Source organism: Alosa sapidissima, chromosome 5 (genome assembly GCF_018492685.1).
Source record: "Alosa sapidissima isolate fAloSap1 chromosome 5, fAloSap1.pri, whole genome shotgun sequence".
NCBI lineage: Eukaryota > Metazoa > Chordata > Actinopteri > Clupeiformes > Clupeidae > Alosa > Alosa sapidissima.
The window spans coordinates 38,539,434-38,564,774 of record NC_055961.1 but is presented as its reverse complement, the minus strand read 5'-3'; the positions used below and the strand labels follow the sequence as shown (position 1 = coordinate 38,564,774).

Genomic DNA, 25,341 nt, shown 5'->3' with positions numbered 1-25,341 from the left:
TGCTGCTCTTTAATTCATGTACTTCATGTATTTTATTGTTGCTATTTTTCCCTTAATGTCTTAGAATGTACACGATGAGGAGAAGACAGAGCGTAAACGGAAGGCAGAGGCCGCTAAAAGACACCGGCAGAAGGTCATGGCTCAGATGTCTGCAATGCAGAAGAATTTCATTGAGTCGCACAAGATGTTGTATGACAACATGCCAGACAGTGGGAGTCAGGGGGACCCCACCACTGAACTCACCTCTGCCAGTGAGAGGTGAGATACCATATCAAGCTCAGTTGTAGTTGGCTCCGTCATGTGTATTATAAATACATAGCTGTGTATTTAGGCCTTTTATATTGGCCTTACTTTTTATATGTTTGTAAAAAAGACTGAATTCAATCTTATATTCCAAATCTTGTGTAATTGGCGAAAAGTTAGGTGATATGTTCGATAATTTCTTTGCATGTATTTAAAAAAACGAATAATCTCTTATTAATAATATTGGCAGGGATGTACACCCTCCTCTCAGAGGACAGAACTGGATGATTGTGATACACCTGATGCCACATTATGCAAGATTGGGTGGCCCCTAAAGTTGTACCATGTACTACTAGACTAATAAATACCAATAAATATAAATTATAGTCTTCACTTCAGAGGTGGACTGGCAACAAAAAGCAACCAAAGGAATTCCTGTCAAGCGACCCCAATATGACACGTTAATCGATCAACTAACATTAAGCAGGCTAATTATTGTTAGTGGTATGATGGATTATCATTTCATAAGGGCTTTCTTCCCTATATTTGTGTACAGAAAATTAAACTTCACCACGAGTCACTACAGTCTTCTTCCTCCAACCTTTTGTTTGTTCACTTGCGTGTTAGAAATGTCACTTAGAGCCTAAGAGACATTATTTAGTCTATCTGTCATGATTATCAAATGTTAAGCTACGTTGTATCCATAAATTCAGAATGAAAATTTCATTAGGTAGAGAGGCCACATTATGCAACATCGGCTACTTGCCATTCATATCTTATATCAACCCTGTCCTGATCAAATGCATTAATGTGTTGTGCTATGTTTGTCCTCAAAGCAACATGCAATAGTCCCCCCCATGCCATTTGTTGTGATGCATAGTAGCAACAAGAGTATTTGACAATTCAACTGCAAAGTATCCAGCCCCATGCGTTCATTATCCAGGGCTGAATATGCTGTACATCTATTGCAGGTGTAATGTTAAATACTCTCGTTGGTCCTAATCTTGGTTTGGACAAGCCACAGAACTTCGAATAGTATGACACAGTACCATAACTATATTACACATAATACACAGGTCTCTACTTAATATTATATTATTTTCTATTCACACATGCACAGCTACAAAGTCAACTGTGCTGGCTAAATAAACAAAATATAGATGCAGCATTAGCCTCTTATGTACCAAAACAGCACGGCAGTGCACTTCTAACAGTGGAAATCTATGGTGGTCAATCACAAAATGAAAAAGAAGTTGTTAGTAAATTGGTTGGGGAATGGGGCTGAGGAAAGCAATTGCTTAGACATGCAAGGAATCTCCAGCTTACTTAAGCCAAAGATGTTATAGGCTAATGCTAGCCAGCATTTAAACTTGTTAGCAATGATTAACATACCTTGAAAGATTAACCCACACATAGGTTCTCCTGCTTCAGATGTTAGTATTTCATCTAGTCTGTTATTCCTCAAAGTATAAGCATTCATTGTATCCTGTAGGCACGCCGGCGACACGGGGGATATGCGGGATATGACACCCGCAGTTTTGAAGAGAAGGCGATCGTCCCCCTCACTTTTGATAAGGAAAAAAGCTTGCACCGCTAAATAATAGCCTATACACTAGGCTAAATAAAATGTATCATTAACAGCATTACTAACCACAGCCATCTAGACTGCACAATCTCACTTTCACTCTGCTGGTAACAGTTGGATATCTGAAATGTTTGATCAGTTTTGCTAACCATCATCATAAACTAAACCAGGCTACTCACTTCTGTAAACCGTCTCCTGCTCATCCCGACGTTAGCTATTATGTTTAATAACCAACTCAACTAGCCAACTGCTTATCAACTCGTTTTCACAAGACAAAATGAGTAACTCTTACACCACATTTAAGTTCTAAAACATTTATTTCAGACATCATTAAGAGACAATTAATTTACTTGAATTACCTTGGTGCATAAATCCGTTATAGACAGTAAAGGTATCACTGTATCAGCTTAGTTGGTTGGATGTCACCGGGATGCAGAGCTAGAGTTCAGTAGGGTGACCGCTTCCTCTGAACCTGCTGGTTCAGCTGCGGAGAGACCTGTAACGCCTCCCGGAGGGGAGTGGGGTGAACAGTCTGTGATTGGGGTGAGAACAGTCTTTTATGATGCTGTGTGCCTTGCCCTTGATGGCCTCGATGGAGGGGAGTGAGGAACCGGTGCCATACCAAACTGTGACACAGTTGGTGAGGATGCTGAGGAGACAGGTGGACCTGTGGATCTTTAGTCTCCACAGAAAGAAGAGACGCTGGTGAGCCTTTTTGATCAGGGTAGAGGTGTTGAGGGTCCAAGAGAGGTCCTCAGAGATGTGGACACCCAGAAACTTGAAGCTGGTGACGCGCTCCACCTCAGTCTCGTTGATGAGAATGGGGATGTCTGTGCTAGCTTTAGACTTCTTGAAGTCCACAATGAGCTCTTTGGTCTTCTTGGTGTTGAGAGCCAGGTTGTTGTCAATGCACCACAATGTTAGGTGCTGTACCTCCTCCGCCGTCTCATCGTTGTTGCTGAGGTGAACAATCACCGTAGTGTCATCTGCAAACTTGACAATGGTGTTAGAGCCATGTACAGGTGTGCAGTCGTATGTGAAGAGGGAGTAGAGGGCTCAGCACGCATCCCTGTGGTACACTGGTGTATAGGGTGATGGTTGAGGAGGTGTGGTTATCTAACCTAACAGACTGAGGTCTGTTGGTTAGGAAGTCCCGAATCCAGTTACAGAGGGAGGTATTGATGCCCAGATCACTGAGTTTGGTGATCAGTTTGGAGGGGATGATGGTGTTGAATGCTGAGCTCAATCAATGAACAGCATTCTTACATAGGTGTTGCTATTGTCAAGGTGGGACAGGGCAGAGTGAAGTGCCGTAGAGATGGCATCCTCTGTGCTCCTGTTCTGACGGTAGGCGAATTGGAAGGGGTCCAGTGAGGGTGGTAAGCAAGTCTTGAGGTGGGCCAGGACCAGCCTCTCGAACCACTTCATCATAATAATAATAATAATAATAATAATAATACGCTTTATTTGTATAGCACCTTTCATACACAGAATGCAGCTCAAAGTGCTCTACATTTGGAGCATGTAACACAATAATAAAGTCAGTCAGTCATTATCAATCATGATGATGGGGGTGCAACTGGACGGAAGTCATTAACCAGTTGAATGCCGCACTGTTTTCAGAAGCTTTGGCTCAGAGTGCCAGCAATCTAGATCATTGTTGACGATTTTTGTAGAGACACAGCGTATTCTATTTATAGCTATGGACACATACTATGGCTCGTTTGAAAGGTGAGACTTTAAGCTCTCAGTGGGTACAAACTATTTATTTCTACATGCCTCCCCAAAAACCCAAGCTAAACAGTGGTTAGTTTACATCAAAATCCCTGTTTTTTTTTTTTTTTCTAAAAATGGAGATTTAGTGTATTTTATTAAATATGCACTGTTTGAGCCTGTCACTCTTCTGACACATACATTTCATTTTTTTTTAGTTTTCGATCGTCATGTATTTCAGTTCTGATCATGATAGAGTTCCCAAAATCGCACATAAGGTGTGTTAGAGTGTCTATTTTCGTAATTTAAAAAAAATAAAAACGCAATATTGTGTTTTTGGCACTCAACGCATGAGAACAAAAAACGCAATATTTTTCCTTCATTAGTCCTGCTCAGTGCCGCACACACATCGGTGGTGGAGAGTGTGAGGGGCTGGTTACTGGTGTGACGGGGCGTGGAGTTAGTAGTTTTGTAATCTGTGATGGCCTGGATGGCTTGCCACATGTGTCGGGGGTCAGAGTTGTTGTTGACATGATCCTCAATCTTTAGCTTGTGGTTGTGCTTGGCCTTTTTGATGCCCCTTTTCAGATTATCCCTGGATGAGCTATAGGCTTGAGCATCACCTGATCTGAATGCGATGTCTCGACTCGTCAAGTCTGACCTCACTGTTCATCCATGGCTTCTGATTAGGGAAAGTCATAATCCGTTTCAGGGTGGTGACACTTGATGTTGGAGTTGATGCAGTCCAAAATGGAGGACACATATGAATCAATGTCTGTTTGGAAATCATGGGTGGCCTGAGTTGCGAACACTCTCCAGTCAGTGTTTTCAAAACGCTGCTGAAGTGCTGAGTCAGCTCCCACTGGCCACACTTTGACTGTTCTTACTGTTGGTTTCACACATTTGATGAGTGCTGAATACTTGGCAGTAGAAACAATGAGAGGTGATCAGAGTGTCCTAGGTGGTGGAGGGGAGCGGCTTCGTAGGCATCAGCTATGTTTGCGTAGACATGGTCTGAAATATTATCTCCTCTTGTGGGGCATGATACATTTTGATGGAATTTGGGCAGTACAGTTTCTAAATTCGAGTGGTTGAAGTCACCCGCGACAATGTAGGCTGCCTCGGGATGCAGAGTTTGTTGTTTACTGATAGCAGAATGCAGTTCTTTCATGGCAAGCTTAGCATAAGCATCGGGTGGTATATACTGTAGGTTGCTGTTACTACAGTTGATGTAAACTCTCTGGGCAGATGGAAAGGTCTACACTTAACCATGAGATACTCTAGGTTAGCTGATTCAGTGACTCTCGGTGATGGTGGTGTCTGTGCACCAAGTTTTGTTAACATAAATGCACAAGCCCCCACCTCTGGTCTTACCATAGTCAGCTGTTCTGTCAGCATGGAGAATGCAGCTTCCAGCTAGCTCGATAGCGTTGTTGGGTATTTCGCTGTTAAGCAAAGTTTCTGTGAAAGTCATGATGTTGTAGTCCATATTCATTCTGTGTGTGGTGATCCGCAGCCACAGTTCATCCATTTTGTTCACCGGGGAGCGAAAATTGGCGAGGAAAAGGCTTGGAAGAGCAAGTCGATGTGGAGTTAGCTTTAACCTCGCTCGAACTCCTCCATGAGAGCCCCTGTGTTTACGTTTTCTGGTCCGTCTGAAGTTCCTTTCGGTCAGTGTGGCGGAGTTCATAGGCCTCGTTGATTTAGAAATCTCTGGGATTACGCTGATAATGATGTCGGGATTGCAGGAACCAATGTCCAAAAGTTCCTGTCGAGTGCATGATATGTACACTAAACTGTTTTCACCGAAAATACTTGAAATAAACAAGCATATTACCACTAATTTGCAAAATAATATTCTGACAAGTTTAAAATATTATGATGGTCGACAGTGGGTCAGAACTGGTGATCTGGAAGCTGGATTTCACTATCTGGGTTTTTGCTCACAATTTGGTCCCCCTCACTTTGAAAATATCTCCTGCGCCCTTGACAATACTGTCTCATTGCAAGTTCTAAACATACTCAGGAAAACATATCTGCCTATCTATCAACTTGGAAAAAGGTCAAATAGGAGATCAAGTTTTCAACATTTCAACATGTTTGACTTGTTTTAGTCCATTTTTTTTAAATACAGTTGACAAAATTATTCAAACCCTTGACAAATATTTTCTCTTGACCAATATGTTTGTTCTGACTGAAAATGGCACTGCCACATGGCTAAAGGTTGTAAGACAATGTGGTAGAAACATGATATTGTTGAAACCCATTGCTCGTGGTGAAATATCTGACTAATTCTTCCCTTAAACACATGGTAAACCATATATCACAATAAGCAGCAGAACTTACCGAATATGAGGATGTAAAACATGTCTCTGTACAATAAGAGGTTCCTGAGTAATCCATAATCAACACATTTCTGCATGGTCTTCATAACATATTTTAAAGTAAAGTTTTATGTCATAACATTTTTGTAAATTGCTTAGCCATAGATTATCCCATCATCATGGTTCTTATATAGCCAAATTCCAGACAATCCCACGTACACGGTTATGAATATATATTTCTACTGGGATGTTTGACATTAATGCAATAAAAAGATTATTTATTGATATAAAGCCTGTCATAAGACATATGCAAATATAATCACATCAGAGTTACCCATTATGGGTAGCCCAGACTGTCCAGAAATAGGAAGATATAGCATCTATAGATGGCCATTACATTACAATTAGATTAACTAGCTGAACAGAACAGGTGACCACTTCTGCATAATTTCATGGACTGCTGAAATGTAGCCTACACTATTTTTGACTATTTTTGAACTTTGTAACACAAATGCTTTGTGGTTGTGAACTTGCAGTATCATCAGAACTATTCCACCTGTGTTTGTATAGTTACACTGCAAAAACTGCTTATCTAACAAAATCTAACCAAGTGTTATTAATCTTATATCAAGATAAAAAAACTAGTTGGTATTGTTTTCAGTATAAAGAGACTTACCTAGCGCTTTCTTGTGAAATCATTTGACTTAATTAAAAAAAAAAAAAGGACTTATTTTAAGACATCTCATCTTGAAAACAAGCAAATTTGTCTGCCAGTGCGTTAAGCAAATTTGTCCTAAAAAAAAGCAAATTTGTTGAGCAAATTTGTCTTGATAAGACTCCTTAAAATAAGTTAAAGTCTTCTTAAATTAAGTCAAAATGATCTTTCGAGAGGGCGCTAGGTAAGTCTTTTCATACTAAAAACAATACCAAATAGATCTTTTAATCTTAATATAAGATCAATAACACTTGGTTAGAATTCATTTTTTGCAGTGTACAATTCTGAAGTGCAAAATAGTTTAGGCTACAGCAGGAATATTTTCAGCCATAGATAAAAAATAGTCTAACCTCTTTTCAAAGTGCACCAGACTGATGCATTTAAACGTTAAAATGTAAAAAAAATCTTCCGGGGGGGCATGCCCCTGGACCCCCTACCGTGGCTTGATTACAACTTCCGGCATGTAACAGCACCGCTGCTGGAAAAATTTCTAGGGGAAACATTGGATTGAGGTCTTAACTCTGGCTGAGCCACAACACTTAAAATGTTGATATTGTTCTCTGTTAACCATTTCTTGCCTTGTTTTGCTGTATGTTTTGGATCATTGTTTGGTTTAAAGGGGAATGATGCAGTTTGTTTAGCTTAATTTACCTTAACTTAACAGCTTCGGAGTCATTGGAATGGTTACATCACTTCTCTAGGGTTTTCAGCATCTGTGAGTGGAAAAACCTTGCAACATTGGGCCGGTGGGAGACAGAAAGTCTTGCAGTCTCGCAATGTAACAAATTGCTTTACTGCACTACACACATACACATCAGGCACCGGCTAGAACAAGATGGCGATGGAGTTTCTCAGACATTTGTCATGGCAGAGCCAGCGAAAAAGAAGCAGAATGCGAGTAAACCATTGTCGGAGGAACAGGGAAAGAGGAAATGGCAGACTGACCAGGGGGAGATTGTAGGGGGAGATCTGCAGACAAACCTGCGAGCAAAAATCAAAAGAACAGCAAAGAAATTGCCAAAAGTGCATAGGGGGGGCTTTAATGGTCCAATGCATCTATTGTGATCTTTTCCTCCAGAATCTTAATGTAGCCCCTTGTTTTAGTGTTACCGTTTACTTTGAGATGGTCACCAGGTCCCCCTGGTTTAAAAACATCCCAAAATAATATTTTTCTCACCCCTACACTCCAACGTAAGCTAAATTTGTATTCTTAAGTCCAGGTCTGCCCTTATAAAGGTTAAGCTGAGTTGTGCATGTTTGGAGAAGAGTGATCCATGATTAGCATCCATGATGACCAGGTGGCCCATTTTGGGATGGGGTGAAAATTTCAACCATCAAAACATCATACCCACAGTGGAGAATAGCTGTAGAAATGTATTAGTTTTGGGTGTTTTTCAGACAATGGGACTTGGTGACCTTGCAGTCTAGAGGCTTGGTAGGTCTTTTAACCATTTCGAGAGCTGTGATGGCATAAAGATGTTTCCATTGATTATTTAAAAAGGGTATGAATAATTTTGCACACACCATTTTTCATAAAAAAAACACGTCTTTTTCTGATTACATGTTCTAACACATTGTCTTGCAACCTTGTGGCATGTCAGTGTCATTTTCAGTTAGAACAAACATATTGGTAAAGAGAAAATCAACATTAATATTGGCCAGGGGTATGAATAATTTTGTTCTTAACTGTATATATTCTGCTAAGGCATTTAGCTATAATTGCTCATTTATTCATACTTGTGTATGTATTTTCACATACAGTATATTATACATTGTTTTTCTGTAGCTAAACAATCATTTATTTTCTTCTTTTGTTGGAAAAAATACTCTATATGTTATGTGGGAACTTTTATTTTGTGCTTTTTCTGTACTGTAGTCCCATGGAGCTGAGTGAGAGTCGTGTGGCTGTGGGCCCACAGCAAGGAATGGGAATAGCAGAGAGAGAGTCTCTAACCTGCATTTTATGCCAAGAGGAACAGGAGGTTATGGCTGGTGGTACCTCTATGGTGCTGACTGCTTGTGTTCAGAGGTCTACTGTTCTTACCCAGAGCCATGGCCACAGTTTGTACATACCAGGTTAGTGAGCATGATGTATATTTCTTTGAGTAAAGGGACTGGAAATTAAAAACACAATTAGATTGCATTTCTGAGAAAATGCAAACTGTGATGACTTGTTAGACTGTATATAATTCTGAATAGTATATGCCTTTGGGTTGATGTTAGATGTGAAATTATGATAGCTGTGTAACAGTGTATATTTCCTGAACCTCATTCTCATAATAAAATAGTAATTTGAAGTTTTAAAGCAAGTCTGACTGACAGTCTTTTAATATAAGAAATGTGGTTGTTAACTTTACAGAATAAACAATTTCACCCACATCTATCGTCTGCATACCACCAAACAATTTCTAAATAAAATATTTTCTAAAATATAGACTTCAATGAAATAGTACAGCTACACGTTTAATCTACAAGGGTATTTAGCCTCAGTAAATTAAGAATCTAGCTAACAGTGCCAACATTCGTATTAGCATGTAATGACAGATAGTTTGATAGATGGATGGCTGGATGGATGTAGATAGATAGATAGATACACTGCAAAAAATAAAATCTAACTCAGTGTTATTAATCTCATATTAAGATCAAAACAATCTATTTGGTATTGTTTCTAGTATGAAGAGACTTACCTAGCGCTCTTTCGAAATATCATTTTAATTAATTTAAGAACACTTTGACTTATTTTTAGGAGTCTTATCAAGACAAATTTGCTCGATGCACTGGCAGACAAATTTGCTTGTTTTTAGGACAAATTTGCTTAACACACTGGCAGCCGTGGCCTACTGGTTAGCGCTTCGGACTTGTAACCTTGAGGGTTGCCGGTTCGAACCCAGACCAGTAAGAACGGCTGAAGTGCTCTTGAGCAAGGCACCTAACCCCTCACTGCTCCCCGAGCGCAGCTGTAGCAGGCAGCTCACAGCGTCGGTATTAGTGTGCTTCACCTCACTGTGTGTTGTGTTTCACTAATTCACGGACTGGGATAAATGCAGAGACCAAATTTCCCTCACGGGATCAATATATATATATATATATATATACTTATACTACTTATAGACAAAATTGCTTGTTTTCAGGATGAGATGTCTTAAAAGAAATCAAACTCTTCTTAAATTAAGTCAAATGATTGTATGAGAAAGCGCTAGGTAAGTCTCTTTATACTGAAAACAAAGAGATTGTATCACACTGAAAGCTCATATTTTGTCACTAGCAACCTAGCCTATAGCTGTCCCTTGTCAAATACAGTTGCATTATCAGCCCTGACCAAAACAGTTCAGGAATTGTTTATGCAAAAGTGGAACGTGCGTAATGTTTCATTCTCCCAACTTTTCGGCACGAATGAAACAGCATGAGAGAGCATGAACCATATCGTTTCTCCCTTATTTTATTTGACAGTCAGCTTACATTTCAAATCATAGCCTACTTCTTTCTCTTTATCGCGAACCCTTCTGTTTTGTTGCCAGTATAAAAACAAGCTTACCATCATCCTATCTGCAAATTTGAAACAAAAGGGATGAATTGAACTATGACGAAGTCGGACATATGGGCATAGTTCATATTGAAAAAAGTTATCCAATTTGGAACTTTTCTTTTCTAGCTTTTCCCCACCGCAGTCTTTTAATGCCACCTAATCATAACGTTAGTCCATTTTCCAAATCACAGTGAGTGCAGCCTATGTCAAAGTGCCCTGGCTCTCTCCTCTAACCTCGTCTTTGTTGCCTTGAAGATTTCCTTTTATAAGTTTCTTATGTTAAAAATGAGATCAATTATCATCAACAATGACAAGCCAGCTGGAACCTGTCACTCGTTTTCTCTCCCTCTCGTGTGCGCTCAGACACGTTCTCAATTAAATGGAGTAGCATACGTTCAAGTTAGATCTTAATGGAGAGGACCCGAAAAGTATCATCTTTATGTAACATGCTGTTGGTGCATTTTGACATTCTCTAACAAGAGTGAAAAGCAGTTTGCAATGAAGCTACTATTTATTGGCTAAATGTTGGTCCCTTCTCTGTCTCTTGCCCTACGCACAGTGGGTGATGCGTGTGGTGATGGCAGCAGCACTGATCACTGATCAGACAACTTTTTAAACTAAAACTTTTTGCCTACAAGCTCCTCACATTCCTCTCCATCTTAAGCTAACTCCATAGACAATAAAACAAACTCACAGGTTATGTGACTTCCGTTATATGACATCAGCCCCCCACAAAGGAATAGGTCAACACAATGTTAAGCGTTAATATTTTGTAACACTTTAACATTTCAAAATTAATCGCAGCGATTAACACGTTAATTTTGACAGCCCTATGTATTAGATAAGCAGTTTTTGCAGTGCATGTTTTTGGAATGACCATTAGAATCCTTGAATCCTTCTCACAAAATCATTAGACTTCATTTAATAAGAATTTGACTTATTTTCAGATGTCATCATGAAAACAAGCACATTTGGCTGCCAGTGCATTAAGCGAATTTGTCTTGATAAGACGCCTGAAAGTCAAACTCTTAAATTTAAATTTAGTCAAAATTATCTTATGAGGAAGCACTAGGTAAGACTCTTTATACTAAAAACAATGCCAACTAGATTTTTTGATCTTACACACTGCAAAAAATGAAATCTAATCAAGTGTTGATAATCTTATATTAAGATCAAAAAATCTATTTGGTATTGTTTTTAGTATGAAAGGACTTACCTAGCGCTCTCTCGAAAGATCATTTTGACTTAATTTAAGAAGACTTTGACTTATTTTAAGGAGTCTTATCAAGACAAATTTGCTCAACGCACTGGCAGACAAATTTGCTTGTTTTTAGGACAAATTTGCTTAACGCACTGGCAGACAAATTTGCTTGTTTTCAGGATGAGATGTCTTAATTTAAGAAAAGTTTGACTTATTTTAAGTCAAATGATTTCATGAGAAAGTGCTAGGTAAGTGTCTTTATACTAAAAACAATACCAACTAGTTTTTTTTATCTTGATATAAGATTAATAACACTTGGTTAGATTTTGTTAGATAAGCAGTTTTTGCAGTGCAACACTTGGGGAGTATTCCATCAACCTCGCTAAAGGCCAAACCTGGCTTATTTCGATAAGTCTCACTAATTTTAGTGAGAATTCCGTTCCATTAATGAGGTTAACGTGAATCCCAGCTTGGTAACCATGGGAATTTATGCCACAGAACTAACCTGCTCCGTAGCAGGTTAACTTTCAAGCTAAATTAAGTTGTGTTGCAAAAAAACCCAATCTGTCGGAAAAGGAGTCCAAAAAGATGGTTCCTTCAACCTGTGCTCTCGTCACCTGTAGCCAACTTCAAAAATAGAAGTAGGCCTATAGAAATGTTTTTTTCCGACAGTGCACCAAGCATGGATTTACACATTCACTAGCTCCAAAGAATGTATGAAGATTATACGATTAAAAATGTTTTAACTTCACATGCGTGTGGTTCTAGAAATTGTGCTACTCTGCGTCACTTACGTTCGGTGGTGGTGTAACGTGCAGTGAAACGGCATAGGAAAGGAATTCCATTTTTGCGTGTTTGCAGGCTACATTGTTTATCACCTTGATAATGGCATTTTTAATTATAATCTTTGATGAAAGACATATATGTCTACTGCTGATAAAGGGTCATGCACATTTGGTAGGCTGTTCAGTGACAGCTTTGCCAGTGGGGCTATATTATATCTGATGCAAGCCAAAGGATAATCATTCTGTAGCCTAGGCAGCTAATAATTAAAACTGCTTCATGTGTCAACGATTGTAGGCTATAGATAGTTTTGAATATATGCCAAAGTTGTATTTGAGTTCATACCATTTATTCATTCACTCGTTTTGTTCAAGCATAGACTATAGTCTATGTGTTCAAGAGTGAAGCCAATTAAACTCGCAATTGTTTTCAAACCATTAGCATTGTTGTTTTAAATGTATGCTTTCATTATTCTCCAATTTCTGTAGGCAATCTATTTTTTTCTCTCGATGTTAAATCTGATGACTTTCGATGAAAATCCTGTAGATGGCGCTTGCCTATCGAACAGGAATCGTCTAGTATTGTCTTAATTTTACGACATATATCGCCTTTTCGTCAATCTACTGTTTTGGTCTACAGAGATGAAGCTGAACTAAACCTCGCTTGAACAAACGAGGCCAAGATGCCGCTAACTTGAGTTAATGGAACGGCTTCAGCCCCAAGTGAAAGTCTACGCTAGTTCAAGCCAGGCTATTTCTGTTAAGCACCGCCTTTATTAGCGAGGTTGATGGAATACCCCCTTGATTAGATCTTAGATCCTTTCAAATGTTTGTATGGGTTTCTGTGTTACTTCAAATTTTTACTAGATTATTTTTTCCATAATCACTTTTGGAAGTGGAAACATTGTTGGTAAACATTGTCCAAAGTTGGAAACATTGTTGATAACTGTCTTTCAGTATCACACGATTTAACTTTAGGGGAAGACATGTGCAACATGAGTGTTTCTACTATAAATGACATCACTTTCTCAAAATGATTTAGTTGTGTGTGTGTTGTTTTGTGTGTCTCAGATGGCTACTATCCCCTGCTCATGCCCCCTGGTTTAGTGGTTGGGACACACACAGGCAGCTGTGGCCATGTTATGCATGCAACTTGCTGGCAAAAGTGAGTCATAACTCTCTTATTTGATTTCATGTTATAGTGGAAAATGGGGTAAGTGTGTCTTTGATTACTTCTAAATGAATTCAACCAATAATTGGAATAGTACTGATCATCTCCTTAAATTCCTATTAAAGTGTATCACTTGTCCACATGTCCACCATTGTTCCAATTGTTCAATCATGTGTGCAGATATAGATAGATTGTATTTTATTTAGGAAATTAAGATTTTACAGCAGCAATTAATAATATTAAGGCAAGACACTATAGGTGAATAGGGTACAATTTTAAGATAATAGAGATCACCATGAAACTTCCTCAGCTGATTTCTTACACAAGTATGTATACAATTACAAATTTTTGATTTTTAATTGGGCATTATCTCATTAAATATCCACAATTTTGCATATATTTTAGATAGATAAAGCCATGGCTTTATGACATTCAAAGTACATGGAAATGACAAGATATTGACTCTTGGACTGTCTTAAGTGTGTCAAAGATTGGATGGCCCTTTCTAATGTTTAATCCAGCGCTTTGCAGCTTACCCGGCCGCATAAGCAACACCTCCTGCCTTACTTACCGGTAGCCTACGTTGTCCAAAAATATAAACATAAATCATAATTTCATACCTCTCGTTGCTTACATTGTAGACTATGCGTGTAACTTTACCAAACAGTAAGAAGTAAACCCCCTCTCCTTGCCCGCTCTCTCTCGCTCTCCCTCTCTCGCTTTCCCTCTCTCGCTCTCCCTCTCTCGCTCAGTGGACAAGCGGGACTCGGCATGCACTATCCAAGTAAAACATTCACAATCGTGAAAGCAAGGCCGCATAGAAGACGACTAGCTAAATTACTATTAAATCCGGTTAGCAACATTAGCATGCTGCACGCATTTGTTTAAAACTCTTGCATTCAAGTTGACTGATCATCTCAATACTAATGTTTCCCAAATGGGCCTGTCCCAAGGGGAACAAGTGTTACCTTGAAACTTAAACACACATGGAGAAACTGAACAGTCCATCCAGTAGACTATGATAAGCTAGCCAACTATGCTACTTTGTTTACTTCCAATGTTTGTGTATTTCCAGGCTTCAACCAGACAGCTGAATTAATGAGGTAGAGATGTAATAGAAATAGTAGACCTAGGATATAGGCTAATCTGCATAAATTGTGCTGTCATGAATATCAGAAATTCGGTATTCTTTCTTTTTATATCAGGATATAAAATATTGAAATGTTATGTAATAAAATGTCTAGCCCCCATCCCCCCCAAAAAAGAAAAAATCGAGGTATGCTTGCCAAATCTATGCGATCACAGGTTCGCGAGTAATTCGAACGAGAGTAATGGGTGCGCAGGTGAACGCAGAGAAGTATAGACTAAATATGATGCAATTTTTTTAATTTTCATACTTGATCGTACAGACAAGTGCGTAGCCTCGTTGGAAAGCCCCACTTCTGCTCTGTCGCACAGTTTCATCTCGCTGCGATGAACAGTTCCAGAGCAATGTAACAGAGAAGAAAGGGTGTGTTTTTCACACTTTGCGTCAATCCGGTTAATAATAATTATATTGTTGATGTCATTGTCAGTACCCTTGTTATTACTGTTGTAATTAGCTATGAAAATGATAAAGGTAGTGATATTATTCCAATCTTATTCCTGTGTAATCCAATTGTATGAAAGAGGTGAATAAGCTCCAATTTAACATAATTGACTTAACATTTTTTTTATGGAAGGTATTTTGAAGCAGTTCAGAACACCACACGGAATCGCCTACATGCCGAGATGATTATTGACCTGGAGAATGGGGAATATCTTTGTCCCCTCTGCAAGTCGCTATGCAACACGGTGATCCCACTCATTCCACTGGAGCCTGTCTCCCTCAACTAGTGCGTCAGCTGTGGCTCTTATCCTCTCTCATCTCTTTGGTGGCATTCACACAGAGAACAAGGCACTCAAAATTAAACATAGTTTACATTTTGAGGTTGCATTTATTTCAACATTGGGTCATTGCTTAGCTGCCTGTCTTAGCTAAGTCAGGGAGCTAGCTATCTAGCTAGTTATCAAGTGTAACATGTCAGCAACAGCAAACATGAAACCAATTTTCACTTCACTTTTTTAACTCTCATATTCTGGAATTCGGATTAAGCATATTGAAGGTAAAAAAAAGTGTCTCATAGTCTCAATGTGAATGCTGCCTTAGTCTTTTCATATTTTGGTAAAACTCCACTCTCATTTTTTGAGGCATGCTTGCTAGTATGCCTTAACATTTTACTCTGTTGGATTGCTGTAGCACCAGTCATCTTGTTCTGTCATCATCTTCCTTCCTATCTTTATCTTCTCACTCTAAATATCTCTGTCCCTCTGTCTCTCTCTTAGTGAGAGTGCTGAGATAGTTGGCCAGCTCCTTACTCTTCAGCGCTGGATTCAGATAATCATTGCTCGTATCAAAGGACTCCATGATGCAGCACAGGAAGCTGGTAACATACTCCTACCTAACACACTTTAACACAGACACTCTTGTATTGTAACAGTATTAGTATAAGTATATATACTCTTTTGATCCCATGAGGGAAATTTGGTCTCTGCATTTATCCCAATCCGTGAATTAATGAACACACACAGCACACAGTGAACACAGTGAGGTGAAGCACACACTAACCCAGAGCAGTGAGCTGCCTGCTACAGCGGCGCTCGGGGAGCAGTGAGGGGTTAGGTGCCTTGCTCAAGGGCATTCAGCCGTGGATGTGGGCATGGGACAGCAGTGCTCAACCACTTCCCCTGCCCACATTTTGCCTACTGGTCGGGGATCGAACCAGCAACCCTTCGGTTACAAGCCCAAAGCCGTAACCAGTAGGCCACGGCTGCCCCATTCAATTCAATTCAATAACATTAAATTACTTCACACAGTTATAACAAAGAATCCCCCTCAATATTTTGTGTGCTTTTGTGTGACAGAGGAAAGCAGTGAGAGTGCCACTGTGGCTGAATTGGGCACATTTGGAGAAGAACAAGCTGAGTTTCGCTCCATTCTCAGCTTTGGTGTGCAGGAGCCGTGAGTTTTCTGATACTAATTTTCAATTTTACTGTGATATGTCACTGAAGTTTCATAATTGGAATTTATGAATCTTTGTTGTACTTGCTATTAGGGCTGTCACTTTTGTGAAAAAATCCTGTTTGATTTTTGAGACATAAGTGTTCATTGAATCGATTGTAAAATCGATTTTTTATGTCTAAAGACGTTTCCATTTTCAACGCCAAATATAGGCCAATCCACAAACAACACTAACAGGCATTAGGACAAACGTAAAGAGGGCGCTTGTAGACGCAAGGCAGCAATATTTCTGATGATTTATTGGCGTGAAGTTTCGTGCCTGCAGTACTGCTGCAGGTGTTGTGCCTCCTGGTTTTTCCCACCTACTGGTTTCCTTGTGCGTGCTCGTGTTTCTCACCACAGCTGCAGGAGTTGTCAAACATTCGCAAACAAGTTGTTTTAGACGGATTTGAAGTCGCATTTCATATCTATCCCATGATCATTACACTACAACCACTCGTACAAAATACATGTAAAATAAAGGCTATAATTTTGCACACTTATAGCATTAAAATGGATTCGAACCAGCAATAAATACGCACACCTATGAATCAGACCGACCGATCAGCGCATTATCTCTTTGAGCCACTCCAATTCGCTGAAAACCGTCATCAAATCACCTATTAATTAACCACGCAAGCAACATTTTGTCTTGCATTAGGTGACACAAATGGTATTGCCTTTATCTTCTAACTCCTTGTCTGAGCGACTACCAGGCCTATGGTTTTGAAAAGTCAAATGTTCCCTGACAAAGACATTCGTAAGAATGTTTATTGACTTGAAAAATACGCTAATTTTTTGCAAACTCCCTTCATTCAACCGCTTTGTTCCTCTCCATAGTTTGATCCAAAAATCCGAGGTAGGCCTACTTCCACATTGAACTCCTCAAGTTATTAGGGCCTATCACTCGTCTCTCATGTCGCACAGGTTGATCGCGTTGTCCTCCATTTTTTGGCAAAACACGAGCAGCACAGCAGCTGATTGAAACAGCTGTTTCCGTTGCGTAAAATTGGTGGGAATTTTCTTTTTAGCTTTCGCAATGCTTACTGCACTTCGGAATTCTTTTATATTCTTATATTCTTGTTTGTGAATTTTATTACATCTATCTTTTTTATTTGTTTAATTCGTTTCAAATTAATAGTGTACATATTTGGTTAAAATCGGTTCCCTATTTTAGTTTTCGAAACTTGTGTTGTTTGGTCCAATCGATTTTCGAACGTAAAGTGACAGCCCTGCTTGCTATACTGATTCATATGAAAAGCTATGGATTTTCTACAATTTATCTTTGTCACCTTGGCTTATCTTTTCCAGGCGCAAGTTCTCAGACAGCATACTGCAAATGGTGCAGGTGTGTGCCACAACTGTTCACCGGGTAGGCCTGCAGGTACCACCTAATGAGCAGTGTCCACACGTACCTGTTATGTCATGGAACACTTGTGCCTACACCATCCAGGCAACAGGTATGAAACCGTGTTTTCTAATCATTTCACTCCTCACTTTTCTCCATATGGTTTAATTTTAGAACAGTTATTTCACTGATTTCACAATGATTTTCTCTGGTAAAGCACAGCATTTTTGGTGTTCTACAAATTGTTCCCAATGGCAAAAGCTTGAAGACTGTGCAATGTTTGACAGACATACCAACAGTAACTAAGAGAGGCGGGACTTGCCAACTGATACATCTGCCCGGCACAATTAGAATTTCTTGGAATTATTTTGTGTTCTGCCACTTCCTCTGTGATGTCTCAATTTATTTTTTCTCTACTATGTATTTATGTAATGTAATGTGAGTCTTTGTCTCTCTTTCAGAAAACATGTTGGTGGAGGAGGGAAAGGCCCTATTTGGCTCCTTACAGGGCAGACAAGTATGTCAAGGATATAGTCTTTTTTTAAAAAAGAAAGATGAGCCTCTTTGTGTGTGTATATGCCTGATTTTGATTACTGTGCTTCAGCTGGCAGGTTTGAAGGCTCTGGTTCAGTTTTCTGCAGCCCAGAGGCTAAGGAGTTCCCAGGCTGTTATCCAGAAGCATTTTACCAACATGTTAACAGGTGTGTGATGGCTGAACAGTTCGTAAATGTGTGTTCAAAGTCCTTAACCCCCTTAGGTAGGGCTGTCAAAGTTAATTACAGCACATGCAAATGTATTGTACTGTTATTTGTAGTCTTCTTATTGTCTACAGTGTATGACCATGAACTGTACTGTTATCACTGGACTTCTTTTTACGGTGCATGCAAATGCACTACTGTTATCCGTGGGCTTTTTCTTCTCCTCCTTCTTATTATTACAGTGCATGCAAAGCAATTCACTGTATTGTTATTCAGTGGCTTCTTCTGACGTATTACAGTGCATGCAAAGCAATTAATATGAACGATGACGTTCAAACATACTATGATAAAAACGACATGAAGAACGATATCGTTGGGCATCACTTTCAGAGCGAATTTGAGAATGATAAAAAGCTAACAGCGAATCAGAACCCATCGAATTTTAGCCATCACATTCATTAACACAAGGAGTGACTTTGCTTATGCTTGGTCAGTGGTCGCTTTTATCATTATGGTTGTAGTTATCGTAATAGTTATCATTCCTGGTGTGAACAGCCCTTTACACAGATAAACCTTACAAACATTTAAAAGGAGCATTAAGTAAAACCATCTGTTGCTAATCTTATATGAAGATCAAAAAATAAAATAAAAAGTATAAAAAGACACACCTAGTGCTTATCATTTGACTTAATTTATGGTTGTGGGGTTTGGATACTCTTTTGTCCAAAGCGACATACAATTAACAACAATACAATAGTTAAATTTAAGAGTAAACATTTTAAAGTTCGGTAAGACTATATTAAGGGGAATAGCAATGATAAACAACAATATCAATTCAATCAAAAGAATGAAATTAATCAAATACTATAAAATACAGATCATAATAACGCAAAAGAAACATTTAATAATCTAAGTGCATGCTGAACAGATATGCCTTTAGACCCCTCTTGAAAGACCCAAAACTACCACAGGAATGGAGAGCACTGGGCAACTCATTCCACCAACATGGAACCACTGAGGAAAAGAGTCTTGAATTTGACCTAGCGTTTATGGCTGGTTGACACAACAAACGCTCATCAGAAAACTGCAGTGGATGGTTGGGGATGTATATCTTGATCATTGAATTGAGATAGCTGGGAACAGATCCAGTCAAAATCCTAGGTTTTGGAGAAAGTGGTCTTCTATTGCTTGAAGACCACTTTCTCCAAAACCTCTGTCAAGAAATGAAGGGAGACAGGTCTGTAGTTCTTCACATCAGTTGGATTAAGTGTACTTTTCTTTAGCAAAGGTGTAACCCTTGCCTGTTTAAAACAAGAAGGAACTATTCCAGAACTGAGTGAAGTATTAAACACATGTGTGACAGTCTATGGCATGTGAGAGCAAGGGGGGACCCTCTATAACACTTTTTATTTTTAAGTGATTAATTTGGCTTAAAATGTTTTAGTTTGAAATTTTCAATTTCAGCACAGTGAAGCACTTAAAAAATAAATACAGATAGATAGATAGATAGATAGATAGATATATGTAGTTGTGCTTCCAATAAAGACAAACATTTACCTACACTTTTTTCTTGTTTAAAATCATAATACATATGAATGTATTTGGAGAGCGAGGAAAATGTGACCTTGAAATTGTGGCATTATAGGCAACACGATGAAAAATGTGGGTGCACCTAAATTTTGTGCTGGTGCACCTGAATATAACTTAGGCACACCAGTGCAACCAATGCAACATATTAGTCTGGAGCCCTGCAATGTATTATTTTATACAGCATTCTGCATTTTCATGCACTGTAATTCCTTGGAATTGCATTTCTAGATGAATTTGTTTTTAGTGTTTAGTGTTCAAATTAGAACACTTTAGTTAGACCTCTTACATTAAGTTAGCTTAGACCAGTAATGGAGGCACAAATGTCCAAAGTAAATTGTTAAAAATTTTGTCTATGAACTAGAATTAGGCTCTCTCATTCGCAGCTGGAATTTCGTCACTAGGATTTATTGTTTGCTGTCATTGTGAGTGAAAATGAAAAGTGTGACAACATGCCGTGCAGTCCCATCTGTTTCTGCTTCTTTTGATACTGTTTTGATTCTAACTGTTGATCTTGTATTCATGGTGTTCTCCTGTAGTCCTGGTGCCTGTTGCTAATGTAGAGGAGTCACCATCTATTCTAGAAGTGGATTTTTTCCACCTTTTGGTAAGTTACTTTATAGCTCCAGTAGCAATTTCTCTAACATTTTTTGTAAAAAAAAAAATGCAGTTGCTAGTTAATTCACTTATTACTTCTGTGTGAGCAAGTAGTACAGTGTCTATTAATTTGTTTATAAAATAGCCCCACATCATCACATACCCTTCACCATACCTGGAGATTGGCATGGGGTACTTTCCATAAGATCATCTCTCAATGCAAATCAAACCAGCTATTAGGCTAAAATAAAACCATGCCAATCTCTAGGTATGGTGAAGGGTATGTGATTATGTGGGTTTATTTTAATTCCAAAGGCCAAGGGAATCAGGATGCATAGTATCCTGGATCCATGAAATAACTGGCCTTTAATCTGCATTCCTCTGGGAATTTAGGGGTATTCCACTATTTGGGGAATTACGCTCATTTTCCACCTCCCCTCGAGTTAAACTCGCTTAAAAATACATAGAGGCCAAAAAGATTAATGTTAATGAAGACGAAGGAGTGAAGGCAGCCAAGGGGAGGGCCGGAAGGTAATTGTAAAGCAATTTAGGCTACAAAAGATTCACTGAACAAAAATGCTGATGTGGTACCCTATATGAACATTTAGCTAAAAATGTGGAGAATGCAATGCAGTCAAGCATTATGGGCAATGTGGAGAGACAAGCCGGCAGCAGATTAAATGCTCATGAGAGAGAAAAAGATGCGGTTTTAAAATGATGTGCAGACCGAAGCTGCAGCAAGCAGGTGACATTTAGAAATGTATTTCACAAAATTCAAGACCAAGAACAGACAGACTATGTAACTGGACACATAGAGGCCAAAAATATTGAGAATTCTACCGGGAATGTTATTGAAGTCGAAGGAGTCAATAGTGGCAAGCTGAGGCAAGCCCAAAGGCTGCCAACGAGGGCCCGGTGCTAATTGTAAAGCAATTTACAACAGATTCACTGAACAAAAATGCTATAGGCACAAGCTGGCAGCAGAGCAAATGCTCGGCAGGCCACCTCCGAGAGAGCGAGAGAAAAAAAAGATGCGCATTTAAAATCAGGGCCTAAATTTCAGCGCGGGATTGCAGGTATTGTGCATAATTTATTAAGTCCCGCAATTCTAGCCATCATAATGCAAGAAATTCCTGCACACATTTTACAGCGCTGTCTGATAACGTTAATCTAATAATGGAGCGGCCTGAATGCGGGACTATTGACTGGACGGACCAACTCTGACTTCAATTGAACATAGCCCCATGCAGAGACAAACACGCGTGCAGGACCACTTTGTGGGTGCCTCTCTTTATCTATCTCTCTCTTTCTCTCTCTCTCTCTCTCTCAGCAGGATTTGTCACCGCTTAAGTCAAACTATGCTAGGCCTAGGTGCTTCTACATCAACCGCTATCAACAGGAAAGGAAAACATAAGTTTAGCGATCAGGAACCGTCTGGAATTTTGCAAACAGAAGCATGACAGCCTATAACGCAAGAGAACCTGGATGTGTTCTCCATTTGAAGAACCTTATAATCGATTGCGGACGTGAAGAGACAGCTACAGACACGGAGCGCATAGGCCTACTTTCACTTTCTAGAGTGCGCACTCATTACGTGAAAGATAATTTGTAGCAAAACAGTGATCAAATATTATGGCAGTGAGTTTTGTTTTCAAATGTTTTCATGCATGTCTGGATAACGGGTGAGGAATGTTTAGGAGACTGACTATCGTAAATCCTCAAATTATGGCTAGGGACTTTTATTTGGCCTGCGCAAAGCACAGCACCTTTATTTGGGGCAGGCTTCCAGACTTTGTTTGGAGCGGCATACTGGTAGGCTATCAAAAGCAGAAGATGTTCGATTTGGGATTTAATTTACATTTGGACTGTTAAATTATATTGCTAAATATCGGGACTGATGACCACTGAAATTTGTGGGGTATTTGATGGGTCACTATTAAGTTTTATGTAGTTGAAAGAGTGTCGGGATTTCCATTCGCTTATTGCGAGATAAGGCATCCGCATTCATTCATTCATTCATGGAACGTGTGCTGTGCTGTAATGGAAACCTTATTCCGTATAGCCAAAGAGGTCTACGATAGGCTAAATTGAGTTATTTTTTTTAATTATGCATGATTTACTTTTTTATAAAATTCGTAGGCTGATGCCTGGCAGCAATAATTGTGTTTAAATGTAGGTTATTGCTTTAGCCTCTGGCAAGCTCAGAAGGGGACGGCAAGCGACTGGTAGCTTGAGAGCTACGTGTTGGAGACATGTAGGACAATGACTTTTCATTGGCAACAATATTAAACCAACCAACAATATAAAATATTAAGAAGAGCTCTTTTATGAGTTAAATCGAAACAATGTAGGCAATTATTACTGGCCTTTATTTGTCTGTATCTGAGGTCCGGATATAAATAGAATCCTGGCCATAATTTGAGGATTTAGGTATGCACGTGTGTTTCAGGCATAGTGCAAACACTGATCTCTGTCTGAAAGTGCACAGAACTTTGTGCGTTTGAGAGCGCTCTCTCGCAATTTCACCACAATGCGTACTGCTGTCTGGTTGCTAGCTAGCTAAAGAGTTAGAGATAGCCAAGATAACATTTGAAATATACGTGTCTGAGTCTGAAAGAGTGCTTCATTGGCATCATATCAAGCAATGACAATAGAACATCACACAAAATTATATTTATCTTCTCTTATTGCTTAAGAACACTAAGGACATGCCTGTTTGGGAGATCAGAACTAAGTGCCATTTCATCCCATTGCCTGAAATGCTTAATCTTGGTGTTCTAAACAGTCTTTGGCTTCATGACAAGCTACAATGACAAGCTTTATAAAAATTATATTGGTCTAGATCAGGGGTTCTCAAACTTTTAGTAGTAGCAGTAGTATAGCTACAACTCAAATTTGTGATATCAGTGTGTAAATGGCTTTTATATGGTAACATGAACAATCTAGTAATAATCATAATATGTACATCACATTTAGGAAATCGGTTTGTTAGAATTTTTGCATACGTTAAGTATGGGCATTTGGGGCTATATAGCCCTGGATGTATTTTTGTTAGCCCTGGATCTCTCGCAACCCTTTTTATTAAAAAAAAGAGCAAGTAACACATAACATCGCGCATTAAAACCTTTTTTTCCGATCGCGCATTAAAACCTGGACCTATTTATCAAACATGCAAGCAAGATACAGGTGTCCTCTCACTCTTCTTCATGCAGCAGATCTTACTTCAACGTTACTTACCATAAAACATAATTTGGAATGTAGGCTACTTAGAGCGCACACAAGAAAGAAAAGAGACAGAAAGAGCCAGTTCCAGGGCTGGGCATGTCATTGTTTGTGTTTCCTATTTAGTAGTTGTAGGTAGGTATAGGTAGGTAAGTTTTATAAGGAAATCAAGGCAACGAGGATAAGGAGGTGGCTGAGTTATGCTGTTCTCGTAATTTACAAGTTCAGGTTGGTTATCAACCTGCCCTGCACTCACTAGCCTATAGTTTAAAGCATGGCCAAATAGTGCTGGCATATAGTTACTTTGCCTTTGTAGAACTGAATTCTCCTTAAGCTAAGCATAACATAAACCATATGATATGCATCTTTGCTAATTAGAACATATTCCACTCTGCTAGGTGGCTAGCCTATATAGTTTTGTTTAATAGCAAACAGAAATGTCAAGATAGCAATTAATAGTCATTCAGTGTTTCCCAGATAACTGAATTCCATTTGTGGTGGTTGGTTTGCAGAATTAGCTTCAATGCAACAGTTTTTAACAAATTAGCACAGCGTGGTTATGATGCTAACCAGATTTAAGCACAATTTAGTACAACCTGGAAAGTCATTGTGTGGTGGTCAAGGTTGATATTGTGGTGGGCCGCCACAAATAAGTCAATGTATGGGAAACACTGTCATTACATCCTTTCATTGTCAATGTAATGATGACTGCTTCTGATAAGTTAATTTATGCTTTTTGTCAATATTATGCAATCAATGTGACACAAATGAGGCTATGTGTAGAGTCAGTGGATTAATCTATCAAAAGGGAGCTGCAAGAGCACTTGAATTTCCCCTTGGGGATCAATAAAAGTATCTATCTATCTAAAATGGGAATTATGAGAACTGTTTAGACTCAGTGGATTAAGCCCTGAATGTTTTCACCTTCTAGCGACACCCCTGTACTCCTTCTTATGGATAGACGGATTCACCTTACCAAAAACATTATTTCCTGTTTCAAATACAACCCTGCCCCAATTAGCTGTACTGAGAGCTGCTCGATTATTTAAATGGAAATTTCATAAAAACACTTAATTTAGCCTACGTATAACTGCAAGGATACAGCATAGTCCTCACTCTGGTTTCAGTAACTTCATTGCTGTCTTATTCTCTCTTTTTCTCTATCTTGGTCTCTCTCTGTCAGGTGGGTCTGGTTCTATCAATCCCTTCTTTGTATCAGGAAGAGACAGTTGATCTGCAACCTTCATCCATAAGCACTGCCTATAACCACTTACATCTGCTGCACCTGGTCATCATGGCCCATGTCTTGCAAATTATGTTGTCATCACAAGGTAATCCATTTAATAGACACATATACATACACTGTCTTACAAACACCCAGACTGCCTGTTCTCTTTCAGTCCAGTTCACTCACAACATTTCCCTAAGACGGGTGATTAGAAACTGGTTCAGATTGGTTACTGTCTCGCGTTGTCCTTCAGAAAACCTACGTTATATGCATAACCATAGGTTTTGTCTAGTTTTGTCAGTCATGTTGTATTATTTGCAAT

At 39.0% G+C, this 25,341-nt stretch overlaps 1 protein-coding gene across 1 annotated transcript in view; it reads left to right on the top strand.

Annotated features, from left to right (window-relative positions):
* The window catches only part of ubr1 (ubiquitin protein ligase E3 component n-recognin 1), a 124,674-nt gene that overhangs the window by 77,960 nt on the left and 21,373 nt on the right, over positions 1-25,341 (top strand). The window contains exons 29-39 of the mRNA XM_042091275.1: positions 65-258; positions 8,457-8,656; positions 13,161-13,254; positions 14,982-15,134; positions 15,625-15,725; positions 16,204-16,300; positions 17,651-17,799; positions 18,149-18,204; positions 18,292-18,388; positions 20,512-20,579; positions 24,975-25,122. Of these exons, the coding sequence (XP_041947209.1) occupies positions 65-258; positions 8,457-8,656; positions 13,161-13,254; positions 14,982-15,134; positions 15,625-15,725; positions 16,204-16,300; positions 17,651-17,799; positions 18,149-18,204; positions 18,292-18,388; positions 20,512-20,579; positions 24,975-25,122 (1,357 nt within the window). The remainder of the gene's footprint in view (positions 1-64; positions 259-8,456; positions 8,657-13,160; positions 13,255-14,981; positions 15,135-15,624; positions 15,726-16,203; positions 16,301-17,650; positions 17,800-18,148; positions 18,205-18,291; positions 18,389-20,511; positions 20,580-24,974; positions 25,123-25,341) is intronic.